Source organism: Carassius carassius, chromosome 15, assembly GCF_963082965.1.
Source record: "Carassius carassius chromosome 15, fCarCar2.1, whole genome shotgun sequence".
In the NCBI taxonomy this organism is placed as follows: domain Eukaryota; kingdom Metazoa; phylum Chordata; class Actinopteri; order Cypriniformes; family Cyprinidae; genus Carassius; species Carassius carassius.
The window spans coordinates 29,544,892-29,565,151 of NC_081769.1; the positions used below are offsets into that span (position 1 = coordinate 29,544,892).

Sequence of the window (20,260 nt, forward strand, 5' to 3'; positions counted from 1 at the left end):
ACATGATCCTTCAGAAATCATCTAATATGCTGCTTTGCTGCTAAAAATGTTTTAAAGTTTTATAATAGTTCAGCTTATTAATTTTTGTGGAAACTGTGTTACATTCTTTTTGATGAATACAAACTTCAGAACATAATTTGCTCAAATTTAAATATTTTGTAACATTATAAATTGCTTTAATGTCATTTCTGATCATTTTAATGCATCTTTGTTGAACAAATACTACATTATATGTAAAAATGCTTAGACATTTGAATGGCAGTACATTGCAGTCTGAATTATCTCATCATTTGAACACCATAAATAAAGTCCTGAAAATTGACCCCTCCACTACAACTATAAAGTCTCAAGATGCATCATATCATGTTTAACATTAATACTGATCATGAGACAGACAGGAACCAACGAGTATGCCTTCAAAAGACTTATAGCATATAAGTCATGTTTTCTTCTTTTCATTTTGTACCAATCCTTTTTTTAGTATGAAAAAGAGCAGTGTCAACATTCTGCTAAACATCTCATTATGTGTATGTATAAAGGCATACAGGTTTGGAACAACATAAAGGTGAGCAAATGAGAACAGAATGATAATTTTTGGATGAGCTATGCCTTTAAGCCATAAAAGCTCAAGTGTGTTTCATTTCCCATGGTAAATCCTGGCTAGAACATGACTAACAGTTAGCCAACACACTGGTTGCCATTTCCTAGATCTAACTCCAGTTTTCAGGTACATAGTGAGAATCGGATATCAAAGGTTAGCCTATCCAAACCTGGACACAGAGGTTTCTGGAGAGTTTCCCACGCTTCTCTATGAGCCCAGCCAAAACAGTGTGTTCAAGCTTTGGTTTAAAACTGTCATCAAACCATCAAACCGGTGATCAGAGACGCCTCCCAGTCAGACTTCAGCTGGGAATCAATTAGCAAATCTGAATTCTTCGAATGTTACACTTCATTTCACTAGGATATGCTCTGTGATGAATATCTAAACAGTTCCTTGGATAATAGATCTTCTACATGAGAGGTTGTGCTATATATGATAGAAGCGCCAGGAATATCTGACCTTTGCTGCAGAAGTATTCCATGTCCTCACAGGTGAGGTTCTCTGGCTCAAAGTCAGCAGGAAAGTTTTCCTCCACTGAAAACTCCTCTTTACCAGTGAGCTCATTTGCGTCTGTTATGCACTCCTCCTCTTCCTCCTCCAGACCTCCATCTAGTGGACCTACACACAGAACACAGCACAATCAGACTGTTTAAGTGAGACGCTGTCAAGCAGGAAGACTTACACTTGTACAGCACGTGTTAGGAACTTTCGAAGTTGATTATGTTGAGTATGTTTTCCACGAAAAGACAATTTCAGACTCTTTTCTTGAAAATAAATTCACGTTTAATCCAATGTTACTTACTTTTTAAGTAAAATTATTATTTATTTTTTTAAATCAACCACATTTTGATACAGAACAGCATGTATCCTTTGTGGAGAAGGCGATCCCATAATTACGTTTAGCATTCACGCACTGTCTACTGAACGCAAACAAAGCAGATTACGTTCTGCGAAAGCGTGCACATGCTGAACATAATGCTGATTGTGTTGATTACGTTCTGGGGTACTCTCCACCTCAGGGAGAAGGATGGACTATTTTACATTTGTCCTTGCTATGTTTCTGGAGCTGGGAACATTGCAGTTGCATTGCTGTCTACGGAGGGTCAGAGAGCTCTCAGATTTGATTAAAAATATCTTAATTTGTGTAGAATTGAATGAATTTTCATTTTTGTGGTGAACTAACCCTTTAACCACTATTCCTTTGACACACACATTACAAATCCAAGTCACTGCTGAGGTTCTGTTAGGATTCTTACTAGAAAGCCAGCTTACTAGGTTTTGAAACAATGTCGCTATACAAAAATGCATTTGCACTCATTTTTCTACATCAAACAATGCCTGTGTGCTCAAAATAAAATAGTACCATGCTACTAAAAGTAGTTTTCCAGAATGCAGTTTGTTAACTAAATTATATATAAACTGTATTCCACAATGCAAAGCACTCAATATGACCTGCTAACTGAACTGACAGCAATACTGTATTTTATTAGACTAATTATTTGATCAGACGACCAAATAACTTTTTTTTTTTTTTCACAAAACTGTAATGAAATGCAAAATAATGATAATTATTTCCTAGATGACAACTGGCTGGCATTCCCTGAATTGCACATGCAACAATGTAGCAATGTAGCAGCATTGCTGCATACTGAATACCGTTTCCTATAATATTTTTGTGAAATTGTAGGGAGCATACAATACATGCTGCACCGTATGCTGTACACTAGTATTCATAACATAATCTCTCCTCAGGAAAGTGTTTCCTGTGGCCCACTTGACTGAGTATCTTCCTGACCGCTGCTGCACGTGTGGAGCGTTGCCGCTTCTCAGCCGATGTCAAATCTGTGAAACCCTCTTCATCTGCAAGAAAAGTTCCTCTCGCACAACCTACTGACTTTTAACACCAGCGTCAGCAGGAGCGGTTGACAGAAAATGCCTTTATTAATTTGTCCGCCTTATCACAGGATACAATGTTGATTTTCCATTTACATTTCATGCCTCCAGGTTACACACCAGTGCAAGCTTAAAGGAGACATTTTCTCCCAATGATTAATTTTTTTTTCTGCTCTGTGCAATGTTATTTCTTTAAATCTAAATGATTTCTTGACTTTAGCTTGTAGCTGTACTTTTTTTTCCGTTGGTGTATTTGCTTATTATGATTTTGCTACAATCAAGGGCATTGGCGGAATTGCTTTTTGCACCTAAAATTGTATCATGGGGTTGGGGTTAGACCGCATTAGAATTTTTGATTTTTTCTTTCTCTCTGCAACTCCACCCTAAAAATGTCAAATAAATATTTATTTAATAATCAATGCAGTTCACACAGATGTTTTTTTGTACACTTATTTTCAAAGTTTTTTTTTCATTGACTTTTATTCAATAAGGCTGCATTAAATTGATCAAATTTTACAGTAAATACATTTATTTTAAAAATATTTGAAATTTTAAAACATTTTGAACTGTCTATTTAAAGAATTGTGAAAAATGCCATCGGAAGAATAAATTATATTTTGACTTTCAAAAATATAAACAAAATAGTAGTGTATCTCAGCATTAAACAGCACATACTACTTGTACTATCTATCGATCATACCTAATGTTAGAGATTTTTTAAAAATACATTATAATAATACCTAGTAATGCAACTACCCAGAAAAACATAGCAACTGTATAGTTACATGCTAACCACTCAGAACATCTTGGCAGCCACACTTTTGCAACCATTCAAAATGCCCCCCCCCCCCCCCCCGCCCAAAAAGATATTCTGGAAATGTAAAAAGTGTAGCTTATTGACTTTCAGTTTCTACATCAAATCATCATAATAAGCACAAATGACCTTTTGCACGTCAAAATTCCCATATATTCTCAAGTTAGGGAAGTTGACATCCTAAGTACACCACTTAATGTGTCATTTTGTTCATTTGCACAGTTGAAGCGCTCACTTTAATAAAGCAATACATTTGGTGAAGGGCCCTTTCTTCCTGCACAGAGCACCGTCGAGAACTGCCTGATCTTCCCAAACAGCCATCTCTGTTCATTAAGACTGCTTAATGACTCCTTTATAGTGTGCTACATCTGCAGGACTCATGCTACATGAAAAGAATTAGCGCACAGATCTCTAATAGACACGTTGTGAAGTGCTGGAGAGCCAGCTTTAAAATTAGGCTACAGTTTTATGATCTAATCGCACTCGGGCCTTTCACCGGCTCACGGGGGGAAGTGGTGCCTCACGTTCTCTCAATACATCTCAATATGCTAAAAGCAGATCGATATCAGCCACTCTGAACCGCTGAGGCCTTCTCTCTGAGAGGATGAGGAACGTCCGGGAGAAGGGTTTCTGAAAATACTATTTAAACAAAAGCTGAGTGGAGGTACCTTTACATTTCTCTAGAAAAACTAAAAAAAAGTGTAAAAATTATACTACCATTCAAAAGTTTGCAAATGGTACCATTTTTTAAAATGTTTTTGAAAGAAGTCTCTTATGCTCACCAAGGCTGCGTTTATTTGATTGAAAATGCAGTAAAAGCAGCAATATTGTGAAATGTTATTACAACTTAAAATATCTGTTTTCTCTCTTTAAATGCATTTAAAACTGTAATTTATTCTGTTTAAGCTGAATTTTCAGCATCATTATTCCAGTCTTCAGTGTCACGTGGTCCTTCAGAAATCATTCTAATACGCTGATTTGGTGCTGAATAAAGATATATTATTATTATCGATGTTGAAAACCATTGTGATGCTTCATATTTTTGTTTGTATACTTTTCTTTAATGAACAGAAAAAATAGAATATTTTAAATAGACATCTTTTGTAATATTACAAATGTCACTTTTAATCAATTGAATGCATCTTTGCTGAATAAAAGTATCAATTTCTTTATTTCAGTTCAGTACTAACTAACTTCACATTATAACGGTAACTGGTTATAAATCAGATAGAATATTTAACAAAAGTAAATTTCTTACCAGACCTGCAGTTACAGTTTGTTTTTTTAATGCATTAATGAGAAAGAATTATGATTCATCACTAATGAGTGACATTGAATTAAAAATACTGATATCTCAATTTAGTATTTAGTAGTATTACATGGTATCAGAGACTGGAATCATATGCTGGTATCTATCCAAACCTTGAGGTACAGTAATAACTGAATGCCCTGGTTTCATCGCAAATATAAAAAAAAAAATATTTTCTTTGTCTGAATCAAAGGCGATTACATGAGTCATGTTTAAGGATCAGATCTCTGAGAAACATACGTTTTAGGATACTGTATGATTACCATTCACTTGCATCGAAATCATGTTTTAAAAGGCTACTTCACCTCACCGACCTGCTTCGATTACCAAAGTTCAAGCTCGCTGCACATGTTTGGGCTTATTATACTGCATTCATTGCATGAAGAGACCTGAAATAATTTCAGAGACAGCAAAACGATAAGAATAATGACTTTCTAAACGACTAGGCCCACACTCCTAGCTCATTTTCTGATAGTGCTGTAGCCCGCTATATTTAGTTGTGTACTGTTTAAAAGTCTGTCACAATCAATCTCCTGACGACTGAACGCTGGCTGCGGTTTGCAGATGCTCGGAGGGGCCAAATGCGCCGGACACCGCCCTCTGACACCATCAGAGAATCGCTTGAACCCGAGAGAGAAAATCAATGAGAGCAGATATATTAAAAGATAGAGAGACTCTCGTTAGATGAAGAATCTGAGAAAATGAAAATCATGTGAAAACAGCAGACTTTGTGATCCATTTTACACAAAACGCTTTTTGATGGTCTATTGACGAACTGCAGCTTTTCAGCTAGCGGTGGAAAATTGATCTGTGTTGTTAAGCTAACAGAAATTTGTCTCTGTGTTAGTCATATGCTGACAAAACTGTTGGGTGTATGCACAAATACTACAGTGAATTAAATTGACTGCATAGGCAAAATATTTGAACTACTGTTTATGAATGCAAAATATTCAGCGCATGTTGCAGGGCATAGCGAGTCCAAACATGACAATTCTGTCATCATTTATTCACCCTCATCTCAGGGACTTGAAATATAGGGCTTAAGGTCATGTGGGCTGCTTTTATGGTCCTTTTTGAGCTTGAAAGCCCTTAATCACCATTCACTTTCACTGTGTGAAAAAGAGTTGCTTGAACATTCTTCTAAACATCTGCTTTTGGAAGATATTTTGAAGATATTTTCAAAAATGAAAGTACTGTAAGACAGGGTTTCCCAAACTAGGGTTTGTGAGTTGATAAACACAGTTGATAAATTAATTAAATCAATAAATCACTGTGTTTTTTTGTTGAGTAACATACTTGATAAATCAGGCTTTGAATATACTTAAGGTAAAATAAATATCAGGTCACTCAATACCTTGTACTGTATATCTAAAACATTTTAATGCAACGCAATAGAATAATTACTGAGAGAAATAAACATTCCTCAAAAGAGTAATGTATCATATGTATGACATTTAAACATGATTTTCCTAAAAAATGACATATGCATTGCATTGCATTGTATAATCAAGCCTAAGCTCCTTCAGTTATCTTGAAATATTACCAATAACATAAAAGTTAATCTTAAATTGAAAAAAAGACACCTCTACCACAACCTGATGGTGGACATTTTTACAAATATACTAAAAATGTCATTTATTACTTATTAAAACAAATCTAAACTATAAAACTCGTGATAGAAGGCATCTATCAGATTGTTTACAACAGTTTTTTCTCTATCCCTAAGAAATATGGGTTAACTTAGAATCTTAGGGGACCTTCTTTTAGGTCCAAGGTATTCGGCTGACAAAGAAAAGTCTTGGAATCCCTGCTTTGAGATGTCTTCATAAAACTCCACAACTCACGCTGCAGCAGTGTATACTTAAGTAGCGCAGCGCTACCTCACATCCACACGATCCTCTGTTCACCCAGCGACCCCTGCGAGATAAACATCAGACACTAAACAAGACACGTGCTGGAAATATGTACAAGGGAAACCACGAGTCAAAAATTCATTGCTAAATTGATCATTCATAACGTGTCACCGTACTTCAAATCTAAACTCTGGCTAACCCTGACGAGTCTTAACAAGTAAGAGGAGAAAAATGAAATTATTTTGAAATTGAATTCTAAACTTCAAAACAAACAGGTTTTGCTGGGGATTGGCCAATGGTGGGGCTGCGTGCGTGCATTTGGAGGCAGGCCGGGGCTCGTCTGGGGCCTCTGATGGTGATAGCACACTTTATCAGCGGAGCCACAGTGTGGAGTCCCATCACAGTCTGGGTCTTCTCTATGGCTCCTAATTAGGCTAGAGGTAATTGAATCGCATAGAACAAAGCAGCAGATCTCTACAAGCGTGGAAATCATTCTGCTCGCACCTACAGCAGTCTTTTTTTCATCTGGCTGCGCCATTGAAAACGGGACAGAGCTTGGCTCGAGGATAAAACACACAGCGAGCACCTGAGACCCAACACGAATACATAATGCCGCGTAAAGGCCTATAGGGACGTCCAGACCGGCCCAAACCCTGCCAGACTTGGATGGAAACCTGCCTTTTGTGGGCCAAAGACAGATTCTGGTGTGATGTTGGGACATTCTGGTTTGAAAGTATATGCGCACATGCACACACACGCACACACACACACACACACACATCTTAGCGCAATTCCTCTGAAACTGTTAAATCGTTCGGTTAACCTCCATTGGATTCACAAATGCAGGATTTGTGACATATTTGGATTGAACTACTCCAGGTAAAACAGTTGGTAGAACATCTTTACCAAAACATAAAGAGAGGGAACTAATATAACCACAGAATGTTTTTATCCAAGACATCAATGAGAACAAATGTACACCAAATGGAGACTTTTTTGGATATTTCTCCTTCAATTTGAGAAGAGATCTCAGCAGTTTCTCAGACTGTGCTCAGATTTATCAAGATACCACAGAGATGAAAATGACCTCAAATAATTTCTTGTTAAATTATTCCAAGACCGAAATAAGTGTATTGTGCTATGGAAATAACTTTTATAGCTATCTCTTATATTTATTTTGTCTTTTTATATTTCTATTAAAAAATGTAATGTAACAAAGTTGATACTGAAATGAAATATAACTAATGACATTAAAGTGCACCTTTACATTACAGAAATTAATACGATCTTAGAATTTACATGCTCATGGGAACCTTTTCCCAACTTTTTAAGTTTAAAACTAATTTTTTTTTTTTTACGATTTTAACATAAAATCACTATATAGTGTTTTTCAAAGCTGAATATATTCATAGTTTAATGAGGCCAAAACATCTGGTTATATCTACATTAGGGCATGTTTTCTGGGTTGCATGCTTAATGTGTTTAAACTCACAGATCCGTGATTAAAAGATTCAATTACTATAGCAGCTAAAGTCCATAAAGATCAAATCAGAAGAGAGCGTTTCATAATCACTGTGAAAAATCACACATGTACATGCTAACAAACAGCAAAGGCTCTCTCTCAGCTGTTGAGCTTGCAGAGTTACTGGATTGTGTGCATATGAAAGTGAGACATCCTGCGTTCAGCATCTAGTAGACCGGAATTGGAGTGGCATAAAAACAGGACTGGCATTTGACAAGGCCATTAAAATGCTGGAGGCGTTTCTGAGCGAGCTGATGGGCTTCAACAGATGCCAGAATCTCAGAGCCTCTACTTCTCTCTCTCTCTCTCTCTCTCTGCACCAAACTGGCAGTGCCACTCACCTATTAAAGGCTGAGGGTCGTCCTCCAAATGTTCAACACCAATCACACAGACCCTACTCTCTGAAGCTCAGGTGTGAGTTCTCAATAGCTCCTGTGCTCTGTCCCAATTTGGACTGGGCCGTCTTTCAGAAACACTCTCTCCGATTGCTCCACATCAACTCCAGTGAGCTCCAGAGAGAGGCATTTACAAGTGAATGGCCTGCACTGGATTTCTGAGTGGTGAGATCACTACTCTTTAATCACGCAAAATCACTTCAGCCCGGCAACAAATAAGGGCGAACAGAATGTTGCACTTTTGGGCTTCTGTTTTAAAGATAAAATGCATTATTAAGAACTAATAACAGCAGAGTGAAAATGTTTCAAATTGACACATTTTTCTTTTTAAATGAACATTTTTGGTCTTATTGCAAACAATTTATTTTTGGACAATATTTTAAGTAAAATAATTGTTTGTCTTTGTGATATCTGTCTTCCTTTATATACAGTACGCAACAATTTTCTGACTTTTCAGTCCCTCCTTTCCAACCAGTTGGCTCAACTGTTGTATGTAACACTCATTTTTCACAATCCAAATCAATTCTCGATGGATAAAAGCAAGTCCTCTCCCATTTTTTCTGAAAATCTTCTAAATATACCACAGTATGCTATATATTAAGTTTTGAAGAAAACACAGCAGAAAAAATGAGATGTAAATGGCACTTTAAATACAGTAGACTAAATCATTCAAATATTTTTAATTATATTTACATTTTAGAAGTTTTGCGGTTTAAAATTCTGGTCCATATAACTGTAACATTATTCATCAAATATGTTCTGACTGGTTGTCGGGTCCAGCATTCTGTCTTTCACTGTGAAAATACATTGTTGTTGTCTCGTTCCTGGTTAGGACAATATTTGCTAAAAGCTGTTGACTTCTGAGGTAAATGAGAATGAACGCTCTAGAGCTCTCAATGCTTTAGTTTTAAATCAAGACCATTTTATATCAAGGAAATAAATGAGGCGCTTTCAGAGGAAAGTGATTGGAGTCTTAAATACTTGGAGATAAAACAATTTTTCTCCATCAAGGAACCATTTCTGAAACGGATATACCCGCGATTCCAATTTCACTCAATAAGCAATAAATTCCTCATTAATTCAATTCTAATTTGCCTCTGGTTCCTATTTCTATTATTGATAGTTCCACTTCTTAATACCCAAGATAAAAATAATAATACAAAAAAAATAACTCTAACTCTAAGGAGACAGAATCCACGATAAGATCTAAATATTACTCATGCCAAAGAGAAGTGTGAAGTCTGATGAACATTTCAAAAGAACAATTATTTATGGATCAGCTAAATCTTTTCCACTTTTTAATTAAAAGTAAAGAAAATAGAAGCTAATTATCCTGTAAAGATTAGCTGGTGGGCATCTTTCTGTAAATTAGTTCTAATTAAAAGGAAATTGTCAAATGACATTCAAAGTGCTGTCCTTTAAAACAGACAGAGGGCGGGTTTTTTTCTTGCCGGCTCTTAAGTCTTGATGTGGTTGTGTGAAGCTTATGGAGAGAGATTAAAAATCCATCAGAAGCCGAGGCAGAAGGGCCCATTTTGCCTCCTGGAGACGCTCTGCACTGGGGAACAAGGCCTCTATTGGGCGGCCATATCTGTGGAGTCCTCCTGGATCATTATTTGATCGCACTGATGGTCTAACTGTTTAACGTGTGGGTCAAGTGTGAAATACATTTTCTATTTCTATGATAACACACCGGAGGAACATCTCAGTGAATTCATCTGGGCTGCTCTGTTTCTAACCTAGAAATAAATTATATTGAGGTTGCACTTTCATTAAAGTATCAACTTTGTCTCAGGTGTTTCTCTTAAAGGGTTAGTTCACCCAAATTAAAATTCTGTCATTAATTACTCACCCTCATGTCGTCCAAAACCCGTAAGACCCTCGTTCATCTTCGAAACACAAATTAAGATATTTTTTTGCTCTCTGTCCCTCCATATAGCAATGCAACTGCAATGTAATAAACGCAGCGTTGTTTAAGTTTAGCATGCCCGTCCTTTCTACTGAATGTAAACAAAGCTGATTACGTTGATTACGTTCAGGGGTACAGGGGTCAGGGATCCAAAATGGCAGAAGACGGTAACTTAGGGAGAAGAATTGTTGAATAAATTATGTTATTTCTGTTTTCTTTGCGCACAAAAATTATTATCATAACATGTACATAACATGTATTATTTTACTGATGTCCTTGCTATGTTTCTGGAGCTGGGAACATTGCAGTTGCATTGCTGTCTACGGAGGGTCAGAGAGCTCTCAGATTTGATTAAAAATATCTTAATTTGCGTTCCGAAGATGAACGAAGGTCAGAATTTTCATTTTTGGGTGAACTAACACACTAAGTGAAGTGTATGAATTTTTCAGTATCAACCATATGACTCATAGTTAACCCAAACATTTAAATTCTGTCATCATTCACTCACTTTTTGGACTGTAAGATTCTTCAAAATATATTCTTCAGAAGATTTTTTTTTGTGGGGCGGGGGGGGGGGGGGGGGTACTGTTAACCATATGCCAGAACCTTGCTGTTTGTTTGAGTATACCAATCCAGTGCAGTGGTATGTGCTTGGGGAGGGACTACCTTTTTTCAGACTAATGAAAGATGAGTGACTCCATTCACCCTGGATTTACACACTTCAGCGTTAAAATCCCTGAGAAAAATTAAAAATGGGCACAAATGAGGCAACTGTTGACATACAGATAGCATTTAGAGGAATTAAATAAATGTATGATACTAAAGCTCAGATCATCTGAGAAATGTTCAAGTTCAGTTGGAGACACTGTTGAGAGTCTCAAGGGAACTTATGAGATTAATGGGGTTTCTTTCTCTCAGGACAAAAGCATGAGAAGCAATGTCTCCATTTAATTTTCTAGGTGAAACAACTGTGATATTAATGCCTTTCCTATGGCTAGACACTTACGCGAGCTGCTTGCCTAAGATGAAGTCTCAGGTTTCGTGTTGATTTCATCATGTATCAGAGCACTTGGAGACGCTCCTGCAGTGTCACAGCCTAATTTTTCTCAAACAGTGGAGTCAGGGGCCCTTGGAGGCCTCACTTACTGTCTCCAAAGCATCTCCAGAGGGTATTTACACTCAGATTTTATAGAGCAGCAGCAGTGTCACCATAATGATCCTGCATCATCCTGTATTACAATGTTACTCATTTAATGTCGTCAGAGAGTTAGAAATGCATCGGCTCTGTTCCAAAACCTAGTGAGCTGCCAGGCTTTCTACTGCCTACATAGGCTGCAGGCTACTAAGGCAGCATCATGACTTTCATGGAATCTCAGAAGTGACCAATTAAGAACACTTGGTAACACTTTACTTTAAGCCTTCATCTATAATCCATTATAAAAGTAGCTGTAATGCATTCATTATGTCTTGTAATGCATCTCATAATGCACTGTAGAATCTCATGAATAATTGTAAATAAAGTTAATACATTATAACATTTATCAATTCAGTGTTACACTATGCATATTAAATTCAGTTATAATTATTTACGACAAGATATAATGTATTACAATGCAAATTATGACTAATTATAATGCATTATACCCTTTAATAACCCTTTACAATGCATTATATATAAAGGCTTTAAGTAAAGTGCTACCAAATACTCTAAACACAGACAGCAAAAAATTAAATCAAGATCCATTTAATTTCTGAACAATTTAAACAAGAAAAAATAATTAAACATTTTTTAATAGATATATCTAAAACAATGTTGAAAAAAATAAATATATAAAAAAATATTAAAGAAATATTGAGTTTTCTTTGCTTATCTTTGGTTTATAATGGCTTAAAATGCAGTCTATGTAGGCAGTATACTAGGTTTTAGAAAAGCTCCATAATAGCTCAATAAATGCCAATGCATGTGTGATGTGTAATAACCACGGAAAAACAGAGTCATTGTTTAACCGTGAGTAATTACATCACTCTTCTAAATGACTCAGCTGAATATTATTTTTCTCAGAGGATTGAACTCTGATATATACTGTAGAAATATAATGCTAAAACAATGCTGGGCTGCATGTTGCACTACACACACTATACATCAATGTGCAATATTGAAACAGAATCTTTAGTGAACAAGAAGGTAGCAATCAAGATTGGATTAAATCCTAATGGTCAGTCTATAGTATTACTGGCTAATTAATATTTTGGGGAAATGAAAAACACTGTCAGATGAAACAGATCATTAAATATAAATCCGCATGTCCAGAACCCTATAGTTAAACTGCAAACCCATGTGGAACAGCATGCAGCTTCACTTACAGTTACAGCTGGCAGCAAAAGCGAATGTGAAGGGAGAGGGACATCACCTCCAGAGGGAGAAACAGACACTCCCACAGTAACACACAGAAGACAGGGCATTGACCTTTAACTAAAGCTGGGAGAGAGACCTCTGTCAAAAGACCTCATGAGAGACACCCCTCCTGACAGGGCACACACACACATACACACTAACAGAAGCTCTTTACTGCAGCCTACTCAACAGATTCATAAGAAAGCAAAAGATGTGCCTGATGAATCTTTGCAATTAATGTCTTAGTGTAGCTTTGCAGCACTGCACACTGTATAATCATGTTTACATATCACTCTCACTACATCACATTAGAAACGGTCTCATTTCACCGCTGTACTAACATCTACTCTATATTCCATTTCTATTCTATTCTATTCCATTTCTATTCTATTCTATTCCATTTCTATTCTATTCTATCCTATATATTTTTGTATTGTATCGTATTATAGTTCTCTAAACTTAATTTGAAAACATAATATTAATAGTATATAGTAATTATGCATGTTATTATTATTTATTATTATTATTATTATTATTATTATTATTATTATTATTATTATATTGCAGATATTTTTTATATAAAACATTATATTAATGTATTGTTATAATATATTTACTAATAGAATAGAAACTAATATAGTCAATATTACTTAATATTCAATTAAGTAATAATAAAATTAATAATAATAATAGTTGTTATAATTTTTATATTATTATTGTTGTTGTTGTTCTCAATAACATTGTTAGAAATGTTATATATATTGTACATTATTTTTTTATTAAATATAATATTATATTTCCTAAAATGATACAAATTAAGTAATGCATACTTCATTTTTTCTAATTTTATAATGTTATTAAATTATATGTATGAAATTAAAAGCAAAACTAACATTATAATCTATATAACATTAAAATCAATAAATCAATAAAATATTATTATTATTATTGTTATTATAATAACTAATAAATAGGTATTATTTAAAATGATTATTGCTGTAACAATGATAGAATCTACATTTGCATGTAACAGTGTTCTTATATAACAGCTTTGAGCATTGTTAGACAGAGCCATTGCATTATAATGCCGTCAATCTCCGGCATGCTGAGAATCCTCCAACCTAAATATCACAGCCTCCTTTTTTACTAAATGCTTCCATATTACAAGCAAATTACTAGTGCAGTGAGAAGATGCCAGCGAGGAACAAAGATGGGCAGCCATAATTATATTGCAGCGTGTGCCGCATGTCAATGGGCCGTCTTCCGGAGGGCGATCCCCTGGGCCCCCGGGCATCAAAATGATGGCCAAATTATTTTGTGCTCCGTTGCATCGCGACACAATTATCATATTTACTGCAGCCGCATTATGACAACAATGCTGTTTACACCTGTCTCTGGGAGAAAGGCGAGGTTTGCACTCTCTAATTTAGCAAATGTACAGTATGCATATGAGCTCGCTGGCAGGAGTTAAATTAGGTCAGGACTGGAATACATCAATAGCAACCCATATGTGCAACATCTCCCCCTCGACTCTCTCTCTCCTCGTCTTTGCTCAGAAGCCGCCCGATGTGGCAGCCTGACGACTGCAGAAATGTGATATGTGCAAATCACATTTGCAGATGAGCTTGAAACTCTTTTAAATATTCAGATATCAGACATCCAAAGCAGCAAGCCGCTACTTAAGACTCCATCCCGGCAAGAGACCGGTTCCCCTGCTCATTAAGGGAACGCTTGCTCGGTTTACACTTGAAATATTTCACACCAAAATGTACAGCCGAGGAAAAACATCAGCCTTATCAGCGATAACAATGCAAATTGTCAAAAGCCCACGGCAGATTTTGGGCCAGAAATCCAAAGTCACTTTTTGTAACAGCTTTTTCTAGTTATTCTGTCTCTTTTTCATCTCACATTTCTGCCCCTTATTGGTGCATTTGAATTCTTCTTTTAGTTTCCCCAAAGAAGTCACATGGTGAAAGGTATGGCTGCCACGAGACACAGGGAACACGTGTGTCTGTTTCCTGCCAATTGAGCATCAGTAGAGGCACAGCGGGGACTCGGCCACATCCGAACGGGGCCGTACACATCAACCGCCCAAGACCGGGCATTAAGCTAGACACCCAGTTAAGCGCTATCAAAAGTCTCTGACCCTCTTTAATAGGTATTAAACTAGTTAAACTAAAGGACCGATCACATGTCAACATCGCAAAGAGCCAATAAGCCTGTCGGGTCCATGGTTCAACTGCGCCAGCTCTTCCAAACCAGCTCTTTTTCCTAATTGGCTAACAGCATTTCTAAAAGCTTCCTCCTTCCTTCCCCCCTCCGCGTCAGCTCCATCTCCCGCTTGTTAGCCCCTACGTCAAATTTGTCTCCGTGCCATTTTAATTACAGCCCCAGCAATCTCTCCTGTGGCATTCTGGGAGAACACTGATTTGCAAAAAAGGTGATAAGTGAAGACGACACCCAGCTTTGGTATCAGCCATAAACAGACACTTAATTGAATCATTTGACCTGAGAGGCTGATCGCCCGCAATAGCATGTAGCAAGCAGGAAAAATGGTTTTGGATTTGAAAACGGTGGCGTTCTGCGCACACGGTGCCAGCTTTGGCTGCCAGCCCACCACGGGATTGATAAGTGCTCTGCGCGACATGTCCGCAGACCTTCGCTTTCTTCCTGTAGACAGAGGCATGTGAGTTTATTCATTTGCACACGCACGCTCACAGTTCAGAGCTGATCTGGCTGCTCGCGCTCGGAAGAAAAGACTATTTGCCGATATAGGAGTTATCAATCCGAGCAGACGCGCGATCCGGGTCCGGTGTCACTTCCCCTCATTATGTTAATGGTTAATGCATGCAAATGAAAACATTCCGGCAATTTGATTTCTTTGAAGATAGTTTGCATATTGTCTTAGCCGTAATGACGGCACACTTTCCATCCGGCTTCGATTTATGCGAGGCTAGTTCATTTTTATCAGCGCCGAGTTCATTTCTAGGGCTACTGGAATGTGTTTTTCCACTCACTATTTAACTAATTAGGATTCAGGTAACATAAGCAGATTTTTCACGCTATTGGTGTTTTTCTTAATTAAGAAACAAATGAATTCTCCCCAGCAAAAGAGATGGAACACTGGGATACAGTGCCAGAGGCCAGATGCTGCTGCTCTTAATTAGAAGTCACTCTATTGTCTGAGCTTTTTTAATGAAGCTCCAATCTAAATGGATATCAAAAAAGACCGCTGGAGCAAAGGAGAGGGAAAAATCCGGCCATTTTAAATAATAAGAAAATAAAGATAATGGAAGACAAAAGATATGTCCTGGCAGCAGTCTTCCAGAGACAGTTGAGCGGAGAGAGCGCGCCCCTCACCTCCGCCCAGAGTTTCTTTTAAAGCGAGCACGGGGCCGCGCTTTCACCCGCCCACTGCCTGATGCTTTCATCAACTCGCTCTCCATCCAGGTTTTTGTGCTGTTCAAAAAAACAGTTGGCTTCTCAGCAAAGGTTATATATTTTCATTGAAAGTCAACATTCACAGTCACTTCGAAAGCGCATAGCTAGCGTGACACATGACACACTTAGTTTTGAATTTAAAGGCCGTTTGGACTGTTTTGCATTTTGTGTTTATTCATGCACCAAAAGGAAAAGTATACTGAAATAAACGCACGAAAGCAGAGCTTGTTTGCAAAGTTCTGAGGAGGCGCAGTCAGGGAGGTCAGCTGGGCTGGGCTCAGAGAGGTGGGCAGCATGTTCAGTGGCTCAAGGCGATAACATCGGGTGCCCACGCAGGCAGGCGCCGCATGCCCACATGTGCTGCCAAGCCCATCGGTTCTCCTTCAGACAGCATGGCTTAGGAGCTCCCAGAGGATGGGCCAGTGCCCATTGATACGTGCCCAGGACCGCCGCGTTCGGGCCAAGCATCCTCGCGCCCAGGGGCTGCGCCATCGATGCCCGCCGCGTTTGCCAGACTGGATGTCACCCAGCAACCCATTTCAAAAGGGCTTTTTTGGTGGATAAGGTATGCAGTGTGATTTCCTTTTCCCTTTGTAATGGACCTGGTTAAAGGCGAGCCAGCCTTACTTTTAGGTCGAACGGTGCTTTGCCTTTCATTTGAGCTGTAACTCGTAATTGATTTCCCACTTTCCAAATTTTGAACATGTTTTCCTGTCCTTCGACTGGCCAACAGGCATCGTGGAGGCCAAAGGATATCGAAAAGCATTTGAAAATCTGCAAAAAAAAAAAATTCCATGCAAGAAAATTCTCGCAAGTTCCCTATTAGAACGGCCAAGTTTCAAATACTTCTACTTATCCCTTAAAAATTACCATAATCCTCCTGCGGTTTACCCATGTGCGGTGCCTCGTTCATAGACCTGCTTGTTTATTTCTATCTGCCGGGGAGATTAAAGCGGCAGATTAGCTAGTGCCGAAGCACAAGTCGCCATCAAAGACAGTGTGGATAATGTCACTCTTTCTCTCCCTTCTATCCCCTGCTTCAGAAGACATTGGAAGAGTATTAGAACAATGGGGATGCGAACGCTCCATAGAGCGTGACAACAATAGCAGCCCATCCTGAGGGACCCGGCACACATAAAAAAAAAAAAGAACACTTTGTACATGATGCATATTAAGCTTGTACAGATCACATGTTAACAGTTAGAAGTCTTTTGATCAAAACAATCTCATTTATCCTCTCTTGTATTTGTGAGCAATGTATACAGTAGCTCGTTATAGTGCTTGCAAATCAGGACTGCACTGCACTCCTTATTCTTTTATTTTCCACCAATTAATTCAGCTTGAACTGCTTAATCTACGGACTCCAAACAGACCATTTCATTCGGAGAACTCATTCTTTCAGGATATTTAAGATAAACAATTTTAGAATTCTAGAACTCCATCTAAAATTAATGACATCTCAGAAATATTTGCATACTGATTGGTCTTTTCTGTATGAATGCAATGGAGCATTAGAACTGCTTTTGACTTTACTGTTATCATTAATGTTGACCAAGAGTATTAGAACAATGGGAACAGTGAACTCAGAGAATGGGAACAGCATAAAACAGTGAACTCAACAATGACAAATCCTACATGCCTTATGTATTTAAGACTTGCTAGAATGATCAAACTTTTATAAAGCGTGTCTCTCTGCTCTTTAACTTTCTTTAACTATCTTAATTTAACTATCTTTAACTATTTTACTGTGCATCTCTATTTTTTTTATTATTGAAAAATTATTTTAAAAATCATGTTGTTTCGAAAATGTGTCTAAAATACTTTTTAAAAATACATGATGCTTTACATATCTGAAACTTTAACATTAATTCTTTACTGCCTTGCAACTACTGATAATGTATTTCCTTTAGGGCATGCAAGTTTGAGAAATAAAGATATAATATTTATCATCCGAACAACTGCAACAGAATATACAGACATGTCCCAAACATCTTTAATCTAAATGTTTAATAACCACCTTTCTGAAGGATTAGCTAATAAGTGGCATGTCAAAGGAAAATATTTCCCTGCGTGATTATTCAGAGCTGGAGATATTCAGATTAAATGTGCTTTTGTTAGAGATACACATTCATTATTCAGTGCAGTCAACCTTCAGAGTCTTTAGACGCAAATACACTGAAGAATATCCTCCACAGTAGAAATGAAAGAAGAAAAACACCTCAGAAATCACTGAGACTGTTGACTTCAGAAGAAAAATAAATTTTTTTTTTTAAGGCAGGATTTTTGTGAAGCAGCCTAATTATTTATCCAGTAGGTGCTTTATGGCTCTCATTAGTTTCTCGCTCTCTTTCTACCGTACATTAAAAGGCTGGAGTCAATGCTCATCTGGTGCTGATAACACGCCGGGTCTACAAGCCTCAGTCGTCTGAGGGTAGAGAACGGCAGTGCTCCGAAACACAGGATAACGGCATTAGAAAAAGCTCTCTCTGCCCCAAATCCACAAAGATGCACAGCCTAGACGCCAATACTGGGAATTTCAGGTTGCACCGCTTAATGCCAGGCAGGTCTCACGGATCAAATAGTGGCATAAAAGAGGAAAACAGAGCAGGATAGATACAGTAAGAGAATATGAGCAGGTGTAAGCAGGGTTAGGTGACAACTACAGATAACAGGTGAACAGATTTCAATGTAAATTGGAGGAAAACCTCCTCCTGGGTGAAGTTTTGGGGTGAGATGTCACCTCAGTGTGGGCTCTCATGTGGACATCTGCCACCAAGAACTTCTCCAATCTGGATCTCTCTCACGCCAACTACAAGAACTGATCAACACCATCACAATCAACATTCACTCAAGTTTTTATCCATCTCATCTTATTTCTGTCCAGGAGATACAATTGAGATATTAAGTATTTTTTCTTTCTTTCCTATGAGTCAACAAAATCACTGGATGATAAGACGAGGCCCTGCAGTCACATCCAACAAGACCATGCTCAACTTTGTGCAGTCACATCAACAGTAACACTTCAGACATGTTGCAATCCCTTAGGACAACAAACCTGATGGTTTTCGATCAAACAAGAGTCGATCAAGCTTTATATCCTCCCCAGAGTCTGATAAAAGGACAGCGATTAGTTAAAGAGTTTATTCAAAGAAAGACATTTTGTGTTACAATTTACATACAGTTTTGTTGTTGTTGTTGTTATTTTTATGGGTTTTTTGTTAGGAGACAGTAAAAAGACAACAAGAAATTACTTAGAGGAGAAAGGGGAGTGGGATCGACAAGGGACCTCAAGACCTTGGGGGCCGTAAGTGCAGTTGCGATATACAGTACAGACCAAAAGTTTGGAAAGATTACTATTTGTAATGTTTTTGAAAGAAGTTTCTTCTGCTCATCAAGCCTGCATTTATTTAATCAAAAATACAGAAAAAACTGTAATATTGTGAAATATAATTAGAACTTAAAATAATAGTTTTCTATTTGAATATACTTTAAAAAAATTATTTATTCCTGTGAAGCAAAGCTGAATTTTCAGCATCATTACTCCAGCCTTCAGTGTCACATGTAACATCCAGTCTATCCCATGATCATTTAGAAATCATTCTAATATTCTGATTTATTATGAGTGTTGGAAACAGTTCTGCTGTCTAATATATTTGATGAATAAAAGGTTAAAAAGAACTGCATTTATTAAAAAGAAAAAGAAATTATAATAACATATATTCTAATAATATATTTTCTTTACTATCACTTGTTATCAATTTAACACACCCTTGCTGAATAAAAGTATTGATTTTATTTAAAAAAAAAAAGAAAATTACTGACCAGTAGTGTATATTGTTATTACAAAATATTTATATTTTAAAAACATAGCTTCTTTTTTTTTTTCTTTTTTTTTTACTTTTTATTCATCAAAGTATCCTAAAAAAGTTTCACATGTTCTGAAAAAAAATTAAGCAGCAGAACTGTTTCCAACTTTGATAATGAATCATCATATTAGAATGATTTCTAAAGGATCATGTGATAATGATCCTAAAAATTCAGCTTTGCATCACAGAAATAAATGATAATTTAAAGTATAATAAATTTAAAAACAAATATTTTAAATTGTAATAATATATTACAATATTA

At 37.0% G+C, this 20,260-nt stretch overlaps 1 protein-coding gene across 2 annotated transcripts in view; it reads right to left on the minus strand.

The window, feature by feature from the left end:
- The window catches only part of LOC132158829 (zinc finger protein ZFPM2-like), a 152,508-nt gene that overhangs the window by 112,988 nt on the left and 19,260 nt on the right, over positions 1–20,260 (minus strand). The window contains exon 2 of one of the 2 annotated variants that reach the window (XM_059568413.1): positions 1,061–1,219. The exons of the other annotated variant lie outside the window; for it this stretch is intronic. Coding sequence (XP_059424396.1) covers positions 1,061–1,219 — 159 coding nt within the window. The remainder of the gene's footprint in view (positions 1–1,060; positions 1,220–20,260) is intronic. 2 annotated transcript variants of the gene reach the window in all.